This window comes from Eurosta solidaginis, chromosome 3, assembly GCF_040869045.1.
Source record: "Eurosta solidaginis isolate ZX-2024a chromosome 3, ASM4086904v1, whole genome shotgun sequence".
NCBI classification, from domain to species: Eukaryota; Metazoa; Arthropoda; class Insecta; order Diptera; family Tephritidae; genus Eurosta; species Eurosta solidaginis.
The window spans coordinates 215101245-215128639 of NC_090321.1; the positions used below are offsets into that span (position 1 = coordinate 215101245).

The window sequence follows — 27395 nt, forward strand, 5'->3', positions numbered from 1 at the left end:
ATTTTTTCATCCAACTCAAAAAAAGTTATGAATTTAAAAAAAAACGCCGTTTTTGTTTTCAAAATGCTATAACTTTTTCAAAAATTGACCGTTTGGGATCTTTTTTTTTTAAATTTGTTTTTAAATGTACTTTTCGGAAAAAATTCAAAAAAATTTTTTAAGTTTTTTTGTTGTAATTTTTAAGTTTTTCGAAATTTTTCGAATTTTGCCCTTTTTTTCTCATAAGAAACTGCAATCAATTCTGCAATCATACCCACTAATCCCGGAGTGGGCCGAGAATTTTTTTTTTATTTAATTGAAAAAAAACTTTACAATTTTTTTTGTATTTTTTCCGAAAAGTACATTTAAAAACATATTTAAAAAAAAAAAAAATGATCCCAAACGGTAAATTTTTGAAAAAGTTATAGCATTTTGAAAACAAAAACGGTGTTTTTTAAAAATTCATAACTCTTTTTGAGTTGGATGAAAAAATTTGAAAAACTTCTGAAAAACGTCTTTCGTAAGCTAGAAAAAGAAGAAAAGCTTTCAGCCGGGTTCAAAATTGGTCGAAATGGGATGGAATACCCCACATATTTTTTGCTTTTTTAATCACTTTACTTCTACAGTTTTTAATTAGTTACAAACTTCCATGACTAGTTTGCTTACATTTTACTAAACTTCATGTCGTTCCCAATTATTTCTTTTCTCATTTACATATTCCTATGTGGTTTTCATCTAAATTGTCTATGTAATTAAATTTTATGCCCTCCATCTTCCATTACCATGTGCTCTTCAAAGAAAAATATTAGGGTAGTATAGGATTTTGTGCAAATGGTCTAGCATCATTGCATTTGCAAGCATGTGTAGTATATTTACACAGAACACTAACAAAATATTCCGTTATGCATATGCTACGTCATGGCAAATATGCAACATCAGAAACAATATGCAACATCAGAAACAATAGTTTATTTTTTCAACATTGTATAGTAAATCAGCAACTGTCAAAGCAAAAAAAAAAAAAAAAACAAAATGTGAAACGAAAAATTTTAAAATAAAAAAAGTTGTTCACAGTTCGTAGCTTATATTTGCTATTGAAACGCTTCCTATGTATATCAAATGCACAAAACTCTGCACTACCCTTAACTTAACTGCCAAAACAACGCATTTGCGAATATTGAATTATTGTTGTTATACTTGCCTTGCTTTTTGCGTATTTGCAAATTTAGTATGCAATCACATTACATTTTACTAAACTTTGCAATAAATGCAAATTTATACAACAGCAATACATGGGCGATTCGGCAAATACAAAATGATGGACCATTCAATCGATTTTCTGATGCTTCTAAGTTTGTTAAACCTTTGTTTAGAAATATTTTGTGTTCTAAATGAGTAAATGTACAAATGCTATGTTCGCTTATTTGTTGTTTTGTATGAATATATGCATGTTTGTATATATGATAGATAGATAAATAACAATTAAGTAATAAGTATAGCACTTAATATACATTTTTAAACATTCATTTGTGTGTGTATTGTCTAAAAAAAGATTGTAAACTAGAATTAGAAAAAGACATCGATCAGCAAAAAGCTAGGTAAAAAAGTTTTTCAATACATTCATTTCAACTGTTCATTACCTACTAAAAAGAAATCAATACTGAGGTTACCGTTAGTTTAATTTACAATTATGAACAATGTGTGTTTTAACGTGTTTTTGTTTTTACATAATACTCTTTAGAAGAAGCTTTTCAAAAATCCGGCTGGTCCAGCCTGAAAATAAGGAGAGATTAATGCATATTATTTGCTGTGATATACTCAAAGTTTGATGTGGTACTGTAAATTATTTGTATAACTGGTGTACCCTGCAAACTTTGTTCTACCCGAAAATTGGTTTGCCTACATTCAATAAGTGAGCCTCGTTTTCCCCGCTTTTCTCTCTATTATATCTTACGATTTCTTCTAGAAACACGTGCACACTGAATTTCGGGACCCGAAAAGTCGAGAGCTCGTCTTCTCGCGAGATTCTCGTATCTCGAAATGCTTGTAAACCACGTGAGCTTCTCAATATTCAAAAAAATTGCTGTATTCACAGTATTTTTGCACTCTGTTTACATTTACTTGTGAGTTTTCTGTTCAAAATATTGCTTTTCCAATCATACTGCATTCAAAACTTATTAAAACAGAGCTGCTCAACCCCTATATGAGTACACTTATAGCACTTTTGTTTTTGTTTTGCTCTGAAGAATAGGCACAGATACAAATTCACACTTTGAATATAAAAACTTTTTTTTTAAAGCAATCACATATGCCCTCACATACAAATTCGATTCATATGAAAATGCCTGAATTTCATATGAAAGTGTAAAGAAAAAGCACTTCCATATGAAGCCAAGGCACTTCGGAATGACTCAATTCAAATTTAAACTAACAAATTGACAATACAAATTTTTTCAAAAATATTATAGCACTGAGAAACATTTTAATTAAAAATTTATTCATCAACGGGACCATCATAATTCTTTAAACATCTAAAATAAACATTTAAACATTTAAAGTAATTTTTTTTTTTTTTAATTCAAAAAAGTTTTAGTGCACATATAATTTTGTATATGTATTGTGATTTGCAATACAATATAGAGAAAGTTGAACAGCCCTGCTTATTAATATAATTTTTTCATAATATTCCAATATTTTAATGAAAAATCGAGAACTCGGCTTCTCACGAGACTCTCAAATCTCGAAGTATTCGTAAAGCTCGCGAGCTTCCCGACGCTCATTTTAGTCGCTGCATTGGCAGTATTCTACTCATTGCGGTCTTTTTATAGTCAGCTGAGCAGAGCTCAGCAGCGGAGCACGCTGCAATCACATCACGGCGGCCTAGATAGATATAGACTTCTATATATCAAAATGATCGGGGCGAAAAAAGAAATTCATTTAGCTATCCCCGTCCGTCCGTCCGTCTGTCCGTAAACACGATAACTTGAGTAAATTTTGAGGTATCTTAATGAAATTTGGTACGCAAGTTCCTGGGCACTCATCTCAGATCGCTATTTAAAATGAACGAAATCGGACTATAACCACGCCCACTTTTTCGATATCGAAAATTTCTAAAAACCGAAAAAGTGCGATAATTCATTACCAAAGACGGATAAAGCGATGGAACTTGGTAGGTGGGTTGACCTTATGGCGCAGAATAGAAAATTAGTAAAATTTTGGACAATGGGCGTGGCACCGCCCACTTTTAAAAGAAGGCAATTTAAAAGTTTTGCAAGCTTTAATTTCGCAGCTGAGTATGTAATGTTCGGTTACACCCGAACTTAGCCTTCCTTACTTGTTTACTTTTGGTTTTGTGGAAATTTTCGCTTGTGCTTCACCAGAAATCGTAAGCTCTATATAAAATTGCCAATGGAGCGAATAAATTGAATGTCGAGAATCTTGCGAGAAAGCGAGACTCGCGAGATATTTCTTCTTTTTAAACATTTCTCGTGTATTCTATCATCTATCCCTCACTGCTTTTGAACATTTAGGAATCCCCATAAAAGCCTGCTGGTGAGATTATTTTCGCATACAAAGAATACTTCTAGAGGCAAAAATTACCGGTAGTTTAGTCATTAAGATAAATTTTTTTGAAGCCGTATGAAAAAATTAAGTATTGTTGGCGCTTACCAGAGAAACTTTAATTCTTGAGTTAAATCTGTTTACATTGAAACTAGTGACATGCTTTTCGCTGAACCCAAAGAACATCTTGCAAGGCAGATGCATTTTTGCCGAGACCATTTTTATGGGCCATAGGTATGGTGTTTTTTTTTTAGAATTTCCTAATGACATAAGCACAAAATGATGGTATCTATACAACACGAGCCTAAGGCTGAGCGAGAGGGGGAGCTGATGTATGAAACACAAAATCTCTCTGCTAAATTTGCACAACTGTTGGCTCTGTAGACTAACCAATTGCACTTGGGTGTATAATGGTCCTCCAATTATTCACCTTGTTTCATAAATTATAAGGTTTTGCCGAATAAAAGAGCCTTTATATAAATATACTTACATCTGCTTGCTGCTGCTGCTGCGTTTGTGCTTGTTTCACTTTAGCTTGAGCGATCTTTAAGGCTCTATAATATTTAAATAACAGCAACAATTAAAACAGTGTTATTTACATAAATTAAGTTTTTTATTGTATTATACTCACTGCTGTAAGTCCATAATGGTTTTCTCCTTGGCATTCTGCTCCTCTTGCGACATTTGCACCAATTGGAGTAATCGTTCGCATTCGGTGGCTGCCTTTTTGTGCTCTTCTTTGGTGTTTTGTAATTCTTTAATGCAGCTGTTATTTTAGATAAATATATATATATTTTATTATAAGAAGTTGCGCCTATTCGAATAAGTAAACAAATTAAGCAACTTACCCTTCAAGTTGTCGCTGTGTTTCCAAGAGTTTCTTATTTAGCTCACCGGCTGCGGCAGCACCGCCACCTTGCGTTTGTAGAGACTTTTCCAATTGGTCCACTTGTTCCTTTCGTTTGCGCAATTGTACATCGAATTCGGCCATTTTCTGTTCCTTTTCTTCGATGTCTTTGCGCTTCGCTTCGATTTGTTTTCTTTGCTCTTCGATAATCTTACGCTCGCTCTCTGTAGCTTTGGCTTGGTTGTCGATCTGTTTCTTTATTTCCTCCAACTGTTTTTGTTGTTGTTCCAACTGTTGTCGTTGCACATCGGTGGCAGCCGCTCCTGAACTGCCAGCTTGTTGTAGTTGCTGTATCTGTTGTTGCTGCATCTGCACTTGTTGCTGCAGTTGTTGAACTTGCTGTTGTGCTGCTTGCAATTGTTTTGCTTGTTCCTGATTCGACAACTGAAATTAAATCATAATTGAAATGTATGGCATACAATTGCACAACGGTAAAATGTACCTGACTCTTTTCCAGTTCCTGCACCAGCAGCTCAAGTTGCTGCTGAAAGCGGTCACGTTCCGTACATGCGGCTTGCATTTCAGCTTTCACCTTCTCCAGCTCCTTTGTGACTTCTTGTGCATTACCGTTGACTTGTTGCTGCTGCTGCTGCTGCTGTTGTTGTTGTTGCTGCGCTAGCTGTTGCTGTTGTTGTATCTGTTGTTGCATTTTCTGCATTTGTTGGTGTTGTTCTTTGATGTGTTGATCCATAAGCTATAAAAAAGACAACATTAGATTGAAAAGGAAGATATATGTATGTATGTATGTGAATAAATTGTTTCTTTGATTACTTGTATGCGTTTATGCATTTCTTGTGCGGCTTTCTCTGCCATTTCAGCGCGATTCTTCTCCGCTTCGAGTACTTTACACAATTGTTCAACCTCCTCGGGACTGGGGCCACCCATATTGGCTGCAGCACTGGTTGTTTGCAGCGCTTGCTCTGATTCCTGCAATTTCTTTTGCAGCATTTGAATTTCTTGTTTCATGGCTTGTATTTCTGCGGATGCCGTTGGCGCCATTTGATGTCCATTACGTAGTTTACGATTTTCTTCACGCGCCTTCTGTAATTCCGTTTCGGCATTTTGCAGCTCTTTTTGGAAATTCATTAATATCTCTTGACTCTTTTCCAGCTGTAGTACCAACTGTTCACGTTCAAGGGCTAATTGCTTGCAATCTGATTCCAGTTGCTGCATATGTTTTTCGAGTTGTGGATGTGGTTTGTCGACGGCATTGCGTCCTAGTTGGCGTAGTGACTCCTTTTCGGCTTCTGCTTTTTCGAGGCGATCATGCAAGCGGCCCAGTTCGGCAGACATACGTTCGAATTCGATGCGCGTCGATTCGTTCGCTTCCTGCTGTTTTGCTAAATGCATCTGCGCCTTCTCCAACTCCTTGGCGAGGCGGCCCGCTTCCAGTTCGGTGGCATCACGCGACTGTAGCGCCTTCTCGAGCCGATCGCGCAATCGATCGATCTCTTGACGCTCACCCGCCGACATTGATGCGCGCACCGACTCGCCAGGGCTGATGGCCGACTGTTGCAGACGCAATCGCTCGACCTCTTTAAGCAGTTTCTCGTGTTTGTCACGTGCCTTCTCACGTTCAATATGCGCGCGCTCCAATTCGCTACGTTGCTTTTCTTGATGCGCCAATAGCTTAGCAACCTCGCCCTTGGACAATTCAAGTTGTAGCGTGGTTTCATGCAGTTTCGATTCCATATTTTGTATCTCATTCTCAATCTTTTCATATTTGTCTTTATATTTTTCAAATGATTCAGATTCATACTGTGACTTGCCACGTATGGTTTCCAGTTCCATAAGCGTCTTGTCGAGTTTTTCACGGAGGCGCTCATTTTCCTCCTTAAGGCGGCGGGTCTCACGTCCAAAGGTATCGGTGTCTTGTAGTTTACGCAATTCTGTTTGACTCTTCTCATAGCGATCACGCATCTTCTCCAATTCAACAGCATAATGCGCAGCTTCGTCTTTGGCGGCTTCTACACTTGCGCTGGCTTTGGTTTGCGCTGCATGTGCACGCTCCAATTCGTATGTGACCCTTTCAAGTTCAGACTGTAAGTGTTCCTTTTCACCTTGTGCTCTTCGTAAATCAGTCTGAAGTTTATCGAAACGTTCACGATTATGCTCAAGTTCAACACGTGCATTATCTTCGCTCTCTTTGGCTCTACTTAGTTGCAGTGCGGCACGATCACACGCTTCTTGCAAACGTGTGCTCTCCTCTTGTAACTTTCGCAGATCCTCTCTCGCTTTAGATGCGGCGAGTGAAGAGCGTTCCGCTTCAACCTCCAATCGGGCGCGATCCGCTTCAGCAGTGTCACACCGCGACTGTAATCGATATATCTCGTTTTGTGCGCGATCATATTTCTCAAGCATTTTTTCGAACTCTTTATTAGAGGTATCTTTCTCATCGATAAGTTTCTGACTGGCGTAAAGGGCTTTATCCAATTTTTCTTTAAGTATCTCAACTTCGGTAACTGCATCGTCGCGCTCCATCTAGAAAAGTGGACATCAGCAAATGGCAAAAATTAAAATAATTGAACTGTGCGAGTGTTATGTATAAATTTAAAATTTTTTTTTCAAATTGTGTTTCTCATTATGTAGGTACTTAACTATAATACAATTTACAAACAGCCAATTGGAAACTTTCATGCATAAGGAACTAAACGCAAAATTTTAGTTATATTTAATCCAAAAATTCAGCAAATATATGAAGCAACTTGGAAGCAAATTAGTTAAAATAGTGCACATAAAATCTAAGCCAAAGCGAAATTGTTATTGTTTGGACAAGATCAGAATACCGAAGCTTCCGCAAGCTCGTGATTCGCGAACAAACAGAAATTTTCGATTATTACACTTCGTATTGCCGATCATGTGCATAGTAGAAATTCTCTCGTATTTTAGTTAAAAGTTAAATGATGAACTTTATATGTAATCTAGCAGTCCCGGCAGACGTTGTTCTGCCCTAAATTTGGTCTATCTGCATACATTTTAATAAGCTTTTTCCGTCTAACTCTGCCCTCGCCCCTCCACACTTTTTCCTAATTTTTGTATTCACTCCTCCCTCCGTATTTTTCGCATCATCTATCTCCATCTTTGTCTCAATCTATGTCTTTCTCAGTCTCCTTCTCTCTTTTCTTTTCTCTCAAGTTTTTCTCATTCTTCTTCATATCTTATTATCAGTCCCAGAGGGTGGTATGTATTTTGTTCCAGTCCCATTCCGAGTTTCAGTCCCAGTCCCACTCCGAGTCTCAGTCTCAGTCTCAGTCCCAGTCCTAGTCCTAATCCCAATCCCAGTCCGTCTCTGGTCTACTTCCCGGAAAAAAGTATCGTAAATACTAATACAGGCAAATTTATATACCAAATTTCAGGCAAATCGAATAGGACGCATGTAAATAGGTATGTGGGTATTATTATTTCATGTCTTTATTTCGGCTTCGTATGCATATTTATCAGTTTTTCCAGGTTGATGCGTCTACATCGAATATCACAATGTTACCCTGATCCACGTTTTGGCCTATATCTCGAGATCCTAGTCACCAATAGGTATGAAAACTACCCTGTACTAAAGCACTCATCAACAGCTTCAATTTGATACCCATAATGTAAAACCTCTATCTAGGCATTCAAGGGCCCACGTCTTGGCCTATATCTCGAGACCCTAGTCACCCAGGGGTATGAAAATTACCCTCTACTAAAGCTCTCATAAACAGCTTTCATTTGTTATCCATATTCTATAAACACGTTCTAGGGGTACCCGGGTCCACGTTTTGGCCTATATCTCGAGACCCTAGTCACCCAGGGGTATGAAAATTACCCTCTACTAAAGCTCTCATAAACAGCTTTCATTTGCTATCCATATTCTATAAACACGTTCTAGGGGTACCCGGGTCCACGTTTTGGCCTATATCTCGAGACCCTAGTCACCCAGGGGTATGCAAATTACCCTCTCCTAAAGCACTCATCAACAGATTTCATTTGATATCCATATCCTATGACACATTCTAGGGGCACCCGGGTCCAAGTTTTGGCCTATATCTCGAGACCCTAGTCACCCAGAGGTATGAAAATTACTCTCTACTAAAGCACTCATCAACAGCTTTCATTTGTTATCCATATTCTATAAACACATTCCAGGGGTACCCGGGTCTACGTTTTGGCCTATATCTCGATACCCTAGTCATACAGGGGTATGAAAATTACCCTTTACTAAAGCACTCATCAACAGATTTCATTTGATATCCATATTCTATAAACACATTCTAGGGGTACCCGGGTCCACGTTTTGGCCTATATTTTGAGACCCTGTGTGTCGATCCTGAATTTTCTTTGCTATAAACCTCGCGAAACCCGAAACCTTTCCAACGAATGCAAAACCGTGGAAATCGGTGGGTGCATTCTGGAGTTATAGCGTCAGGAAGGAAAACCCGACTTATTTTTATATTATAGATTTTCTAAAAAAAAAATCCTAACTCAAGAATGGCTAAACCGATTTGGGATTTGAAAATCAACTAACCATCATCTCTCCTTTCTGTATCTTTCCTGAAAATTTCATGGCAATCTTTCTATCCGTTCTCGAGTTATGGAGCGACAATCAAAATGTACACTTCTTTTTATATATATAGATTAAAATATTCAAAGTTCTGCAGTAGTTTTTTGCAAGAACACTTCTCGTTCAAAAGTTGCGGAATGCATAGAAACGGGATCGGAAGAAGATGGAATATTGAATAATTTTTTATACTTACTATAATACCCGGCAGGCTTTGTTCTGCCCGAAAATTTGTTGCCTACAATTCAAAAGTGAGCCTGGCTTTCCCTCTTCACTTTCTATCTCATTCTCTTATAATTTATCTTCCATTTTTCTTCTTATTCTCGTTCATTTCTTATTGTATTTATCTTCCTCGAACTACCGAACCCATTACCATTCAAACTACCACTCCCACTCACAACCCCACTCATATTATTACTTCCACTACCATTTCTACTCTCGCACCCACTCCTGCTTCCACTAACACTTCCACTTCTAATCCCACTCACACTCCCAGATCCACTTCCACTTCTAATCCCACACCCACTACTACTAACACTCCCAGTTACACTCCTACTCCCTCTACCTCTCTCACATCAATTTCCTCATATATGGAATATTTATACCAAATATCGAATGTTTGTCTGCTTCACTTGACCGGCCGATTTCAATATCTTTATTTGGCACTGCCACGGATATAATTTTTAAACTCGCATTCATCTTTACATACAATATATAGAAAGATAACTGAGACGTTTCCCTACCCTATGAATTTCTTCTCTGTGATGTATCTACTTTCATAGTAAAAAAAAAAATTGTAAATTCCTGCCCCTCTCTCCTCCTTTCCATTTTTGATACTTGACTCTCCTCACTTTCTACAATTTTCTCACTTTTACTTCCGTTGAGTTCCTCTCCTTCAACCTCCCTCTATCGTATTTCCTTTTTTAGGTTTTTCTCAAATGCTTCCTCAAATAATAAGCTTGTCAAGGAGGAACCCTCGTACCATAAAATCGCACCCTAAATTGATTTTTTTCGAATAGGCCGGCGACTGGTCCGCTTCCCGAAAGGAACAAATTCCGCAATATTAAGCTAAGCAAAGAGTTACCTCGTTAGCAAATCTCAAACAAATGGCCACATAAAAACGATTTAGTATTATCGGTTTTTTAGAATTTTTGAAATAGGTCCATCGCTAGTCCCCAACCCGGACCAAATTGTGAATCTGAACATCCTCAAATCATCTTGAACGCACACACAAAATTTCATTTAAATCGATCCAGTGGCTGAGGATGAGTTCAGTCACAAATACACGTGCAGAAGAAAAATATAAATTGAGATAAAGTATTTATTCGATGCGGATTCTTCAGTCCTCTAATCTCGAGCCAATAGCTTTAGCATATGTGTTGGTTGTGTTTGTTGGGTATTACCTGTAATTTCTGTTGTATGGCGTGCGACTTTTCATAACGTTCCTTCAGAACTTCCAAATCAGTTTGCATAGCCTCTTTGTCACGCGCTGCTTTCATCAGTAATGTTTGCGATGCTTCAGAGCGTTCTTTAAGAGTTTCCAATTCGTCGGAGAATTGATCCCGCTCTTTTTGTATACGTGCTAGGTGCGTCTATTTTTTTTTGTTTGGTTTTTGTCCGCGATAAAGTTTACAATTAAAATATGTATATGTATGTATGTATATATTTACATCAACGACATTCAGTTCAAGTCATACACATATACAATACATACAAAAGAGATTATTAGTTATTATAGATAGATACTAATCTGCAGAAAAGTGAGCGACTAATCTCTAAAGAGGCTGATCCGGGACCATTCTAATTGGAGACCAATTGCCTCTGAGCCCTTGCTCTTTGTATGAGTCGGCTACTAATTTTGATTAATATAATTTATTTAGATATATTTAACTACCTTTTTATAGAAGAAAGAAGAGTTGATAAGGCTTGCAGCGCATGCTACTCGTGTAAGAGAAAAGTTAGCAAAAACTGAGGTCTTAGACCTAAACTTACGATGTGCCTTTACACTGCAGTCACAAAGTACATCCTATCGTACCGGGCGATAGTGTGGTGTGGTCGAACGGGGGGTAAGGGGGGCAGTAAGGTCATGTCCAACAGACGAGTTAATTTTTATCCTTAACCAGCTGCCACTAGGACACCACATACGCCTTACAGCTATAACCTCTGCCATCAGACTCAGGGAGTCTAATTGCTGGAGCGAGAAACAGTATGGCCACAGCGGTATCCTAAGAAGGTTACCCGGTGTAGATTCGACAACAGTTTATCTTTCGCCTACGTTGAACTTTGACAAGAACTTTGAGGTGAGGATACCCTCGAGAATGTATTGGTCAGCCAATATGGTGTGTAAGTTGGGTGTCACCTCACTATTCACAGACGGGACCAAAATGGACTGCGGTGTTGCTGCACGTATCTTCTCCGAACAGCTAGACGTCGCACTCCCGCACTAGAAATATAGATAGCCTATTGCTTCCTGTTGGATAACTCTGTTAGACATCGTGAGGTGTGCATATTCTCAGAAAGCCAAGCAGCGCTTAACTTGGACTTGGACCACTTACGTCCTTTAAGGCCGTCGATAACTGTAAGAGGGTGCTGCGCAATTCAGCAAACTCGACGAACATTCCACTCACATGGGTAATGGGTCACATCAATAAAAAGCGGATGAGCTGGCAAAAGCCGCTGCATCGTTAGACATCACTGAAGAAATCAAAGTTAATCGACCGCTCACATCAATAAAAAGTGACATTCGTACCTTTTTCAAGAAAACCGCCATTCATAATCGGGACTCTACGGACTAATGTAGAATCAGCAAAAGAATTTGGCCGCAACCAACCAACCTTTTTTTTTTTAAAATAAATAAATGCAAGGCGTGATAACCTCCGAAGAGATTTTAGGCCGAGCTTCTCTTCCAACTTGCGTCGTGCTACTTTTAATTTTCCCTACAGATTGGCCGGACGGGACCTACATGTCTTATGCCGACTCCGAACGGCATCTGCAATGCAGATGAGTTTTCACTGAGAGCTTTTCCTGGCAGAAATACACTCGGAGCACTTGCCAAACACTGCCGAGGGGCGACCCCGCTTAAAAGAATTTTCTGCTAATTGAAAAACCTTATTTCTAAAATTTTGATGTTGCTTTGCCCGGGGTGTGAACACAGGGCATACGGTGTGGTAGGCGGAGCACGCTATCACACCACGGTGGCCGCCACCCTTTTTTATAATTACTGTTAAAAACACGACATTTATATACTGGGTTCTATAAGTCGACAGAGGACTAGTCTCCATTCAGAAACGTAGGGATGTAAAGAAGAAAAGCCTTAAGCTATTACAGGGATAACAAATTATTAGAGGATTAGGCGCATGCTCTATTGCTGTTCATCCAGACTTATTCTCGACCAAGCAATGAGAGTTTTTGCAGGATAGTAATATTAAGAAAGCTATGATAGGCATAGACGTAATTGTAGTAGATACATAGAAAAGTACATACTATATTTATACACAAATATTATTGTTGCAGTATTAGTATTAGTTCACATACATATACTATGTAGGTATGTATTTATTCAGATCATTAAACTTAAGATATATTTTTAATAGAAGTGTGTTAGAGAGTAGGTTTTCATGTATGTATGTATGTATATATAACAGCTACATAATTGGATCCGCTTATTTGTGTATATCAGCGCATACCCAATATCGATATTTACCTGTGTTTTCTCTAATTTTTCGCGTATTCGATCTGTATCAAGAGTTAGTGTTTCACGTTCCTTTTGCATGCGCGCGGCCTGCCCTAAGGCTTTGTCTAATTGTGATTGCAAATTGTCATACTCGTAAGTGAGCTTCTCCTTTTCAAGAACCAAACGGCGATTTTCAGCTACTGCTTTGTCAAACTTTTCTTGTAAGTGATCGACCTCATTCTGAGCTTTATCTAATGAATTTTGTAGTTTCTCCTGTTGTAGCTGTGCCTTGCCCAGTGTAGCTTGAGTCCGTTCCATTTCCTCTTTCATCTTCTCTACTTCCGAGTAGGCCTGTACGAATGATGTAAGGATGCATGGGAATCAATAAAATTATCTGGCAAGCATGTTCTTAAGATATACATATGTTTGCCGCTTCAAAGCTACTTCGACTGAAAAAGTCTCACGAATTGCTCCCCGGTTTGTTCAAGGTTAGCCCAGCATAACTCCTAAATTATTATAAAAACGCCCGCTAAAAATCAACAAAATGCAAACTGATTGTTTTAATACTGTAATTTGTTTGCCCAAGGTTAGCCCTGGAAAGGTGTGGTTAGTTTGAACTGGCTGATCCGTGAGACCTCACGTAGACTGAATGAGTCCAAAGTATTAACAGAAATTTATTTAACGAGCAAACTGAAAAACCACATCAAAAACCAGGACCTCTGTTCTGCTATCACTGATCAATCCTAATTTAAAGACACGTGACGTCAAAAGGCAGTGTCCAGTCAAAATAACAGTCATTAGTCTACGGTCCTCCCTTTTTAATGATAGGAGTAACTTTGTTGTTTGTCGGAGGCTGTAAGAGCCCACGCTCGGGTCCACGCCTTTCCCGCTTGGTCAATCATATGCAAACCTCGCCTTCTCTTAATCTCGCCCAATCTAATTGGGAAGTCTACGCAGAAACTTCGAGGGAAGCGCCCTTATCAGCTAGCTCATCCACTTTCCCATCTTCCAGTGTTTCTACTGCTTTGATTACGATTTGATATGACCACATTGAACCTTCTAGGCCGCCCTCAACCTCCTAGTTCCTTGAGGGACTTGGTGTCGCTAGAGCTTTGCCCGAAAGCTATGAATTGCCCTTATCAACCCCTTAAATCCTCTCTGTCTCTCATAATGCTAAGCATTGTTAGCATACACCCTCTAATTTTTTGAGGAAGGCTCTTTTTTATATAGCTGTCCACCAAAAAAGGACTCCATAGTATAGCATAGGCTTTACAATCGCTGCTAATAACCATTGGAAGAGATTACGCCTCATAGCTTGTGCCTGGTCCAATTTGGGATCTTGTACTTTTTAGTAAGATCTGTCTGTATAGCCCACTCTTTTTTATCGTTAGACCACTTTGGAGAAATAAAATATCGTTATGAAAAAGTTTAGAAGTTGAAAAACGTACAAAAACAAAAGAAAAAAAAAAAAATTGTCTCAATGTGGTTCATCGTTTTCTTCGTTAGCCCAAGCTTGGACGAAAAAACTGTCGTAAAAAGAAGTTGAATAGCCCATCCTTTTTCACAATTTTTAATCTTCTTTCTTCCTTGCTTCGTCCAACGCAGTTTTTGGATGGCGATTCTTGCATGGCGGCAGAGGATACTTGGCCGCAATCAACCTCAGCTGCTTGAACCACTCGAAAAAAAAAACACAAAATGAAAAGCCTTTCAACAATTTTTCCCAAAGTCATCAGGAAGGAATTATGTGTTTATGCAAAATGTTCCTAAAGATTTGATCGGCATTTTCACTTCTGGGGTAAAAAAATGAAAGTACTAATTTTGGAGAAAACAATTGCTGGATGAAATGTTGGGCATTGTACAGGGGGAAATATTTTCACGACTACGAAGTTGTAACCCTTCCAGATTTGTTGCGACTTGGCTAAAGGCCTATTGTAACCCCTTTATCTTTAACTACAAATAAAAAGTAACATGGAAGTGCTGGACCTCGTGTGGCTTTTCGTAATTCGATATCGAACTAGAACGTGTATTAAGTCTATTTTTTATGCTTTCCACATCAAAAAATATCGTCGAGTCGTATCTAACGTTCGCAGACACTGTTCGATAGGAAATTAGCTGGCGAATTACCTAATCCTGAATAAAATCTTTTATTGCCTTTGCGATTATGTAAAGAGTGTTTTTATTTTTCCTCATAAGAGAAACTACTTTGATAGCTTCAAAACATGTTATATCGTTTTAGGTATCGTCGAGCTGTCCACTTCGAATTGAAGTATCGAATCGACGTGTGTCAACTATCGAATTACGGAAAGTCACCCTTGTACTATGACCGTTTTCTGAAAAAACCTTCGGTATACTCTATTGCAAGATACAGTTCTAATTTTGTTGTAATGAGTTATTAATTAATTAATATTGTAAACAAAACTTCTTTAAGGGGACGCTGCCTCAACTCCTACTAAGAGCAACATTTGGTGTCCAGATTTCATATATCGAATTAAAAGGCAATACTAGCACGGCTAAGCCACCGTAAATAAGGCATTTCAGTTTTACTTATATTTTTTACTTACCCGATCACGATCGGCATGAATGCGTGAAACGCCACCCTGTACTTTCTCCAACTCCTGACGCAAACTCTCCTGCTCACCTTGTGCATTCTCAAGCTTCGCCTTCAGCCGATAAACTTCACCCTGACTCTTTTCGAGTTTTTCTTGTAAGGCGGCTGCTTCTTCACGAGCACGTTCAGCATCCGACTGCAAAGTTGAATGTGTAGAGCAAGGAAAAATTATATTTATTAAATTTAATTATTATAATATTTGCATATTTAGAAATTACTACAAAACTTCGATTTTATTTAAAGGAAGAACTAATTTCAGAAGAAAATTAAAAATTTGTCTTGAACAAAGAAACAAACATTAGTTTAAGTAGCTTATATGTGTATTAGATCGTTAGCTTAATTCACAAATGCACTAACCAATCAATTTAAATTTTAACAGAAGAAGCAAACACATTTAATTTTCACATTATATGATTGCAGACACACTGAAATATTACAACAAAAGGGAAAAAATTTCGTTAGATGGCGCACGGATCGAAATAATTAGATAAAAAGTTGGAAATTTGTAATTTGAGATCGATTTTTAGGTAACTTCTCACTGAGCTACAAACGTGAAACTTCACATATATGTAGGTTAAGACACCTTGAAAAAGGAACAAAGGGGAAAAAAGTTCCGTTAGGTGGCGCACGGATCGAAATAATTAGATGAGAATTTGGATTGGAAAGTTGGCAGAAAACGATTATCAATATATAGTCAATGAATTGCGCTTCACCTCTATATTTTTATTTCTCATAAATATTTTTACAATTTCTATGTCAAAATTTTAAAATCAAAGTTCACTAAGAATATATCTTTATATAAGGATACATTTTTCGCTGATTTTGTGCACTTATATAAAGGTAAGTCTAAAAAATTTTTTATTTTCTTTTTAATATATTGTGACGAATATTAGCAACACTAAGGGATACTCTCATCTCTAAGCCGATGCTAAGCAGTGCCTTGTATGCACATCAATAGATCAATCATTCTGCCTACACATATATACGTACACGCAGCGAAGAAGAGAAGCACAAACACATGCAGATATCTTATCTGAGATGCTCCCAAAAGTATGCAATTGTAATTGTGGAAATGTCGCTCACAAACACACGCGCATATGAGAAGCTATACACGTGCATCTGTAGTTATAATTATATGGCAGTAACTAAGTAAATTCTGGAAGCGCCTAGAAGATGCAACGAGGAAATCACAGAGTATAAAAGCACCAACAGTAGAGGCGCGAGAATCAGTTGGATTTAAGACGCTATCTGGCGAGCAATAGTAGAGTTATTTATTGTGAAGTACTTTAATAAATGCCATTTTGCATTATTAAATATTGGAGTTATTTATTCAACAGTTTAGTGATTCGAACTTAGCAGAAGGTTGCAAATAAGAGGATTTGCAATAAAATCGTTACAATATTATCAGTGGCGCCCGAGGCAAAATAGTTTTTATTAGCTGAATGAACGTTCGCAGCTAACAATTGATACTGAGATAGTGAAGATATTTGAAGTGCCACTCGCAAGTTTGGAAAAACATCTTCTCCATACGAGATTATAAAAGTAAGTAATTCTAACGGAGTTTTAGGTTTAATTTCTTCTCTATTGCGATGTAATGTTTTCCAGAAATCACTTATAATAAAAATACGAATTATCCAGAAAGTTCTGCTTTGCGGACCATTTGGCGCCCCATGTGAGTAGCGCCCGCGGCATGATGCCCCCTTGCTCCCCTCTCACTACACCACTGTATATTAAACAAAATATGTGTGCTTCGAAAAATCTGTTGATTAGGAACTTCGTGAATTAAGCTTACGATATTTGGAAATGTAAAAGAAACACAGAATTTGGAAAATGCTAAACAAGTTTTTAGTGACAGTGACAGCGACAGTGACAACAATAAATGTAGTGGCATAATGTTAGGCTTTGATTTTTTGTTGATTTATGATTACTTAAAATATATATGTAAATACATAGGTGCGTATTACTAATTCCTTTAGCTGAACATGATAAGTAATACGAAAATAAAAAATAATCTCGTTAAATAGTCAAGCACTTTTTAAGTTTTTAAATATAATAAGAGCATAAACTGCAATGGGCGACGGTTTGCTTCAAATAAACACAGAATATATATTAACAACATAATACCCAAGCTTTGCAAATATGATCCATATGTTTGAACTTTTACTTTATTTACATAGAATGAGCACTAATACTATGTTCAAACCGAAAAATAAATTGAGGAAATTTCGATTTGAATTGAGTGCTGTTCCTACAACTCGATTTAGCTTACACAATAGTAATTTGATAGCTGGTTGGCTCATCGCTACAGCAAGAACATACCTTTGTTCAGACTGTCAAAATGAACACGCACATTATTAGGCGAATGAAATGGAATGAAAACATAAAACTTTGAAATTTTTGTGTGTTGTAAGAAAATTTGTTCAATGTTTTGGTTTCATTTTGATTTTGCCATCTTCTTTTGACAATCCCTACTCCAGTGAAATGAAAGACATAAAATCAGCTGATGAGATGAGCCAACCATATAGTTCAGCCATGTGAAACTGACGTTTAAGTATACTCAATAAACACACTTTACAATGTTGCATTTGCAGTTGAAACAATTTATTACGCAATTTTTTTTAAATTGGCAATTTATTATTACAATTTATTATATGACAAATTGCGTAATAAATTGCCCAAATAGCATAAATTGCCAATTTGGTGTGTGTTTGAACCTAGTATAAGAAATGTAAGGGGAGTCAGAGGACATTTACAGTTTGAACAGGGCTGGACCAGAGATATAAGGAGCCAGAGGCGTTGGCTTTACATTGCAATTGAAAAGATGGTTAGTGTCATGTGGGGACACATTACAAGGGGGACATACATTGGGTAAGTTTAACCTATTACGTTATCCAGGTCGAAGTTGAGCTAAAGTGGCGCGATTTTTTGACAGGCTTGCCGTCTTCCAGTATGCTTATTTTAGGCTCAGCTACCATATTGGAAGCGTAGCATACATGCGGCCGCCCAATTGCTTTCTAAGTGATTAAAAGCATTTCTTTATCTTTGTCCCAAGTATTGCCGACAAGAGACAAACGGATTTTATTACGGTACATTTGCGACCGAATGATCGCCAAAATCTAGATCCTGATCGAATGTCACACCCAGTATTTTTGGTTGTATGACAGTCGGTAGCGTTATGTCATTGACGTGGATGTCCAATATGCTCGAAATTTACTAGGTCCACAAGATTTGGTCGTTGACAGTTTCAGATTTGTAAAGACTAAAGAGATAGTCGTTTATTTAATAGCATAGGAAGCAGGACGACTCCAAGTGTCTTGGCTACTGGCGATAGGAGAGATATTGGACGTTATGAGTCTTCTACCTTAGCTGATTTTACAGGCTTTAATAGAGGTACAACACTCGTCATTTCCCATTTTACAGGGATGCCGAAAGTGGACAAAGACAGGGTGAAGACGAGCGCCAGATATTTTAATCCTTCATGTCCAAGGTTTTTAAGCATTAAATTTAGTGCTTTTTATAGCTTAACAAGTTCGATGGCTTCTTCAACCTAAGTAATGGAAATAGGGGACGCGCTGTGTGCACCCGCCATCTAGATATGTCATTCAAGGATTGCATTACGTATTGCTGACAAAAAGCGCTTGCGCATTTCTTCGTATCCGATATTTTCTCGTTGTACTTAGTCGGGTTTGAGCGGAACTTTACCGCAGAGTATGCAACAAGCCCTTCGCATCATAGAAAGGTGGTGCGATACCAAAGGATTTTCTATCAATCCAAACGAAACTGTCATAGTGCCTTTCAGCCGGAAAAGGAAAGCATCCCCCAGAACCATCCCTAGATGGTACAAAAATACAATTTTCAATGGAGACAAAATACCTAGGGGTCACACTGAATAGAACCCTCACGTGGAATGCTCGTTTGGATGCTATCCTAAACAAAGCAACAAGAGCTTTCTTCGCCTGTACTCACTCTACGGCAAAACATAGGGGATATCTTCAAAAATGGTATATTAGACATTTAATAACAATAGTCACCTATGCTTCCCTAGTTTGGTGGCAGAAGGCCACGCAAAGAACGGCAACAGCAAAACTAAGCAAACTGCATCGACTAGTATGCATTGGCATAACGGGTGCGATGAGAACGTCCATTGATGATGCACCTAGTGCTTTAGTGGGAATACCTCCCTTCCCTATTCTGATAGAGAAAGAGGCAACACTAGGCGCACTAAGACTTTCAAATACATATTTCGCAGTTGAAGCCAGGAAACATGACAGAGCATATGAAAGTAATAAGAAAATTCATAGGAAATCTCACATTACAACTGCGTGACGTAATGTTCCCTAAGCTCAGAATGTTACGGAACTTTGAAGTGTCCATTGTGGACAGGACCCACTGGGAAACAGGGAATCCCTATAACGACCCTGACTCAGAGGTTTGGTTCACGGATGGATCGAAATTCGATGACGGAAGAACAGGAGCTCGCATCTAAAGGCCGAACTTCAAGAAATCGATACCAATGGGATGCTACCGCCCCATATTTCAGGCAGAAATCCATGCAATAAAAGTCTGTAGTAGAGAATGTCTGCGTAGAGGCTCAACATCGAAGAGCATCTACATTATGTCGGAAAGCCTGCGTGCCTTGCATTACTACACAGTTACAACTAAGCTAGTGGATGACTGCACTGAGATCCTTAATGATCCGGGAGCCAAAAACAAGGTTTTGTTAGGATGGGTTCCCGGACATCAGGGACATGAAGGTAATGAACATGCAGATTACCTAGCAAAGCAGGGTGCTACAGCAGCATTCTATGGTCCAGAGCCCTTTTGTGGACACACACCAAGGAAACTATAAGTAACTGGAAAACTAAACAATTCAAACGTCACTGGATTGACTGCCCAGGGCAAAGACAGGCCAAAATGTTTATACTTCCCGCAACGAAAGTATCAGCTAAACTCTTTAATCTAAGCAGGGAGGACTTAAGAGCTCTCACTGGTTATTATACGTGACACTGTGGTCTACGATATCACCTAAGTAAGTTAAATCTATCCGATACTCAAATTTGTCGTTTCTGCGAGCTGGAGGATGAAACGCCAGTTCACATTCTCTGCGAATGCGTCGCTCTGGCTAGGCAGAGACTCTTCCATCTAGGTGGTGTGACTCTTAATCCCTATGCGGTATGGAGTAAAAAGCCTGAAGAGGGACTTAGATACATCAAAAGCTTCCAGATACAAAGGACACAAAGGTCGCAGTGCTTCCAGGCCTAATAATAATAATCAGTAAATACGTCTAAATTGCGGCTTGTTCGATTAAAGCTTTGATATTCATATTATACATATTAGGGCGGGTCGATTTAAAAATCGCTCATTGCTCTGTGAAAATCGTATTCTAGGGAACAAAATAAGAAACTTTGCCGAAGGAACCATACCTCTAAAACGAATTCTGCTTGGGTATATGACTCATTGGGTTTTCAATAGTTGTTGATGGAGTTGCTTCATCTTGCGGTGTAGAGGATGGTGGATTCATTGTAAACTTTTTGATTTGGAATGGTCACTTCACTTATTATTTTTTTTGAAATATTTTTTTTATCTGAAATTATTATAATTTATCTGCATTATGTATGGTCTACGAGACGAGGTAATAAGAATGAAGTGGTAATTTCAATTCTACCTGCTGTGTCTTGTGGTGGCTTAAAAAAAACAACACAAGCAATTTTACGATCTGCAATTGTGTCACAGTGATACCTTAATTTTTTAAAACGGTTGAATAAAAAACCCACACAATATGTTTACGACATGCAAATGCATCACAGTGATGCCTTGGTTTTAAAAGGGTTGTAAAAACGCTAATTTCTAATAATTTTTTTAAATTTCTTTTCTATTACTAAGTTAAATTCATTTTAAGCACGCTTTTTTAGCTTGGCCTGTATGTAACGGAATCTTTGAGCTTAATTTTCACTGGTTTCTAGAAGTCGGATTAATTTGAAACTTTGCATACGTATCAAGTAACGCTGACAATGCATTAGTGTGATGGTGTGGTGACATAAGGTCAACGGCCATAAGGTCAATTGGCCTTATCACCACTTTGAATGGCGATAAGTTTGATTGCAACTTTGCACACCTATCAAGGCTCGATGACAATGCATTAATGTGACGGTGTGGTGACATAAGGTCAACGTCCATAAGGTCAATTGGCCTTATTACCACATAGCTATTTAGCTGATTTTTTCATATAAAGTGCAAAACCGGCGATTTTTTGAAATGTTTGTATGGTGAACCCCCAGGGGGGTTCCAGGGGGTGTGCCACTGGCATCGGTGGGTCGGGCCTCCAAAGTTAGTGGGGTTCGGTCATACATTTGGACTCGATTCGAGCACTCTAAATGGGTCAAAGTGGGATTTTTCAAAATTTGCCCCTACCCAAAAATTCGACCCAAATTGGGGGACATGAGAATTCGTTTTAGAGGTATGGTTCCTTCGGCAAAGTTTCTTATTTTGATCCCTAGAAAATGATTTTCATAGAGCAATGGGCGATTTTTTTTGCCTCCCCACAAATCGACCCGGCCTAATACATATACATATATAAATTTTCTATAGCCTAACATATTCGAAATCAGATAAGGAATTATATGTAGCTTAATCCAAATAAATCACAAAAGCGTCTAATGCAAATTAAATAAGTTGCTTATTGAATTTTTTACAAAAATAGTGAAGAAGGAATTAATGAAAAACATATTTCCTTAGTTACATACTTATGTAAACATATGCATGTAAGTATGTAAATGACATTATGAGATTTGATTAGAAAATGTTAAACGATATGGACAGCGTTGACAGAATGAGAATAAATAAACAGCAGATGGATATATGTACGAATATAGGACTTTCGAAAGGTTTCAACGACACTATGACATGTGTCAATACGAAATATACGAAAGGTTTACAATAGCTAAGCGATTAGGTTGCAAAAGTATGGGATTAGCGAGCATGACATGTATGTATGTAACTATATATGGGGTATTCCATCCCATTTCGACCAATTTTGAACCCGACCCCTTTAGAATTGGCTGAAAGTTTTTCTTCTTTTTCTAGCTTAGGAAAGACGTTTTTCAAAATTTTTTCAAATTTTTTCATCCAACTCAAAAAAAGTTATGAATTTTTAAAAAAACACCGTTTTTGTTTTCAAAATGCTATAACTTTTTCAAAAATTGACTGTTTGGGGTCTTTTTTTTTTAAATTTGTTTTTAAATGTACTTTCCGGAAAAAATACAAAAAAAATTTTGAAGTTTTTTTTTTAATTTTTCAGTTTTTCGAGATTTTTCGAATTTCGCCCTTTTTTTTTGTTTTTTTCATAAAAAACTTCAATAAATTCTGCAATCATCCCCACTAATCCCGGAGTAGGCCAATTTTTTTTTATATATTTTTTTATTTAATTGAAAAAAAAATTTCCAAAATAAAATTTTTTTTTATTAATTTTATTTATATAACAAAAAAATATAAGAAAATGATTTTTAAGTATTCTTTTCTTTATATATTATGGTAATCTACGATTAAAATAACCAGGATTATTGACTGACACAATGACACAATGACTGACATCGTAGATTATCATAATATATAAAGAAAAGAATAATTAAAAATCATTTTCTTGCATTTTTTTGTTATATAAATAAATTTTTTTTGAAAAGTACATTTAAAAACAAATTAAAACAAGTAAGGAAGGCTAAGTTCGGGTGTAACCGAACATAACATACTCAGTTGAGAGCTATGGAGACAAAATAAGGAAAATCAATCTGGGGTAACCCTGGAATGTGGTTGTATAACATGTGTATCAAATGAAAGGTATTAAAGAGTATTTTAAGAGAGAATAGGCCATAGTTCTATGGATGAACGCCATTTAGGGATATCGCCATAAAGGTAGACCAGGGCTGACTCTAGAATTTGTTTGTACGATATGGGTATCAAATGAAAGGTGTTACTGAGCATTTTAAGAGGGAGTGGGCCTTAGGTCTATCGGTGGACGCCTTTTCGAGATGTCCCCATTAAGGTGGACCAGGGGTGATTCTATAATGTGTTTGTACGATATGGGTATCAAATGAAAGCTGTTAATGAGTATTTTGAAAAGGAGTGATCCTTAGTTCCATAGGTGGACGCCGTTTCGAGATATCGCCATAAAGGTGGACCAGGGGTGTCTCTAGAATGTGTTTGTACGATATGGGAATCAAATGAAAGGTGTTACTGAGCATTTTAAGAGGGAGTGGGCATTAGGTCTATAGGTGGACGCCTTTTCGAGATATCGCAATTAGGGTGGGCCAGGGGTGACTCTAGAATGTTTGTACGGTATGGGTATCAAACGAAAGGTGTTACTGAGCATTTTAAGAGGGAGTGGGCATGAGGTCTATAGGTGGACGCCTTTTCGAGATATCGTCATTAGGGTGGGCCAGGGATGACTCTAGAATGTGTTTGTACGATATGTGCATCAAACGAAAGGTGTTACTGAGCATTTTAAGAGGGAGTGGGCATTAGGTCTATAGGTGGACGCCCTTTCGAGATATCGCCATTAGGGTGGGCCAGGGGTGACTCTAGAATGTTTGTACGATATGAGTATCAAACGAAAGGTGTTACTGAGCATTTTAAGAGGGAGTGGGCATTAGGTCTTTAGGTGGACGCCTTTTCGAGATATCGTCATTAGGGTGGGCCAGGGGTGACTCTAGAATGTGTTTGTACGATATGTGCATCAAACGAAAGGTGTTACTGAGCATTTTAAGAGGGAGTGGGCATTAGGTCTATAGGTGGACGCCCTTTCGAGATATCGCCATTAGGGTGGGCCAGGGGTGACTCTAGAATGTTTGTACGATATGAGTATCAAACGAAAGGTGTTACTGAGCATTTTAAGAGGGAGTGGGCATTAGGTCTATAGGTGGACGCCTTTTCGAGATATCGCCATTAGGGTGGGCCAGGGTGACTCTAGAATGTGTTTGTACGATATGGGTATCAAATGAAAGGTGGTAATGAGTATTTTAAAAGGGAGTAATCCTTAGTTCTATAGGTGGACGCCTTTTCGAGATGTCGCCATAAAGCTGGACCAAGGGTGACTCTAGAATGTTTGTACGGTATGGGTATCAAACGAAAGTTGTTACTGAGCATTTTAAGAGGGAGTGGGCATTAGGTCTATAGGTGGACGCCTTTTCGAGATATCGCCATTAGGGTGGGCCAGGGTGACTCTAGAATGTGTTTGTACGATATGGGTATCAAATGAAAGGTGGTAATGAGTATTTTAAAAGGGAGTAATCCTTAGTTCTATAGGTGGACGCCTTTTCGAGATATCGCCATTAGGGTGGGCCAGGTGTGACTCTAGAATGTTTGTACGATATGGGTATCAAACGAAAGGTGTTACTGAGCATTTTAAGAGGGAGTGGGCATTAGGTCTATAGGTGGACGCCTTTTCGAGATATCGCCATTAGGGTGGGACAGGGGTGACTCTAGAATGTTTGTACGATATGGGTATCAAACGAAAGGTGTTACTGAGCATTTTAAGAGGGAGTGTACATTAGGTCTATAGGTGGACGCCTTTTCGAGATATCGCCATTAGGGTGGGCCAGGGGTGACTCTAGAATGTTTGTACGATATGGGTATCAAACGAAAGGTGTTACTGAGCATTTTAAGAGGGAGTGGACATTAGGTCTATAGGTGGACGCCTTTCGAGATATCGCCATTAGGGTGGGCCAGGGTGACTCTAGAATGTGTTTGTACGATATGGGTATCAAATGAAAGGTGGTAATGAGTATTTTAAAAGGGAGTAATCCTTAGTTCTATAGGTGGACGCCTTTTCGAAATATCGCCATTAGGGTGGGCCAGGTGTGACTCTAGAATGTTTGTACGATATGGGTATCAAACGAAAGCTGTTACTGAGCATTTTAAGAGGGAGTGGGCATTAGGTCTATAGGTGGACGCCTTTTCGAGATATTGCCATTAGGGTGGGCCAGGGGTGACTCTAGAATGTTTGTGCGATATGGGTATCAAACGAAAGGTGTTACTGAGCATTTTAAGAGGGAGTGGACACTAGGTCTATAGGTGGACGCCTTTTCGAGATATCGCCATTAGGGTGGGCCAGGGGTTACTCTAGAATGTTTGTACGATATGGGTATCAAACGAAAGGTGTTACTAGCATTTTAAGAGAGAGGGGGCATTAGTTCTATAGGTGGACGCCTTTTCGAGATATCGCCATTAGGGTGGGACAGGGGTGACTCTGGTATGTTTTTGTACGATATGGATATCAAATTAAAGGTATTAATGAGGGTTTTAAAAGCGAGTGGCCCTTAGATGTATATGTGAAGGCGTTCTCGTGATATCCACCAAAATGTGGACCAGGTGATCCAGAAAATCATCTGTCGGGTACTGCTAATTTATTTATATATGCAATACCACTAACAGTATTCCTGCCAAGATTCCAAGGGCTGTTGATTTCGCCTTGTAGAACTTTTTCATTTTCTTCTACTTAATATGGTAGGTGTCACACCCATTTTACAAAGATTTTTCCAAAGTTATATTTTGCGTCAACAAACCAATCCAGTTACCATGTTTCATCCCTTTTTTCGTATTTGGTATAGAATTATGGCATTTTTTCATTTTTCGTAATTTTCGATATCGATAAAGTGGGCGTGGTTATGGTCAGATTTCGCCCATTTTTTATACCAAGAAAAAGTGAGCTCAGGTAAGTACGTGGGCTAAGTTTAGTAAAGATATATCGGATTTTGCTCAAGTTATTGTGTTAATGGCCGAGCGGAAGGACAGACGGTGGACTGTGTATAAAAACTGGGCGTGGCTTCCACCAATTTCGCCCATTTTCACAGAGAACAGTTACCGTCATAGAATCTATGCTCCTACCAAATTTGAGAAGGATTGGTAAATTTTTGTTCGACTTATGGCAATAAAAGTATTCTAGACATACTAAATGAAAATGGGCGGAGCCACGCCCATTTTGAAATTTTCTTTTATTTTTGTATTTTGTTGCATCATATCATTACTGGAGTTGAATTTTGACTTAATTTACTTATATACAGTAAAGATATTAAATTTTTTGTTAAAATTTTAATTAAAAAAAATTTTTTTTTAAAAAGTGGGCGTGTTCTTAATCCAATTTTGCTAATTTTTATTTAGCACATATAGAGTAATAGTAGTAACGTTCCTGCCAAATTTCATCATGATATCTTCAACGACTGCCAAATTACAGCTTGCAAAACTTTTAAATTACCTTCTTGTAAAAGTGGGCGGGGCCACGCCCATTGTCCAAAATCTTACTAATTTTCTATTCTGCGTCATAACGTCAACCCATCTACCAAGTTTCGTCGCTTTATCTGTCTTTTGTAATGAGTTATCGCACTTTTTCGGTTTTTCGAAATTTTCGATATCGAAAAAGTGGGCGTGGTTATAGTCCGATATCGTTCATTTTAAATAGCGATCTGAGATGGGTGCTCAGGAACCTACATACCAAATTTCATCAAGATACCTCAAAATTTACTCAAGTTATCGTGTTAACGGACGGACGGACGGACGGACGGACATGGCTCAATCAAATTTTTTTTCGATCCTGATTATTTTGATATATGGAAGTCTATATCTATCTCGATTCCTTTATATATGTACAACCAACCGTTATCCAATCAAACTTAATATACTCTGTGAGCTCTGCTCAACTGAGTATAAAAAAAAGATCCCAAACGGTCAATTTTTGAAAAAGTTATAGAATTTTGAAAACAAAAACGGTGTTTTTTTTAAAATTCATAACTTTTTTTGAGTTGGATGAAAAAATTCTGAAAAACTTCTTTCATAAGCTAGAAAAAGAAGAAAAACTTTCAGCCAATTCTAAAGGGGTCGGGTTCAAAATTGGTAGAAATGGGATGGAATACCCTATATGTATGTTTAAATGTGAATGTAATTATTATAACAAATGTATATGGATATACTCAAAACGAGGATCTTGAAACTTTGGATACTTGTTGTTTGCAATTTTGGAAGCAATTACTCACAAAACGTTTATCTGTATCGCCCTATTTATACGAGTATGAATTGTATTGTTTGAAAATAACCATTAGAGAGAATTAGTTAAGTTTATACAATAGATAATAGTAGACAGTAGTTA

The 27395-nt window shown here is 37.9% G+C and overlaps 1 protein-coding gene across 13 annotated transcripts in view; it reads right to left on the minus strand.

The window, feature by feature from the left end:
* Positions 1-928: 928 nt before the first annotated feature.
* The window catches only part of brp (bruchpilot), a 191528-nt gene continuing 165061 nt past the window's right edge, over positions 929-27395 (minus strand). For 6 of the 13 annotated variants that reach the window (XM_067775036.1, XM_067775032.1, XM_067775033.1 and 3 more), the window contains 10 exons: positions 27283-27303; positions 15216-15398; positions 12685-13005; positions 10385-10573; positions 5219-6928; positions 4890-5141; positions 4389-4831; positions 4172-4306; positions 4031-4094; positions 929-1752 (listed from right to left, as the gene is read on the minus strand). In XM_067775036.1, the coding sequence (XP_067631137.1) occupies positions 1717-1752; positions 4031-4094; positions 4172-4306; positions 4389-4831; positions 4890-5141; positions 5219-6928; positions 10385-10573; positions 12685-13005; positions 15216-15398; positions 27283-27303 (3354 nt within the window). In that variant the 3' untranslated portion in view covers positions 929-1716. The remainder of the gene's footprint in view (positions 1753-4030; positions 4095-4171; positions 4307-4388; positions 4832-4889; positions 5142-5218; positions 6929-10384; positions 10574-12684; positions 13006-15215; positions 15399-27282; positions 27304-27395) is intronic. The other 7 variants (XM_067775037.1, XM_067775034.1, XM_067775035.1 and 4 more) reach the window with 3 other exon arrangements.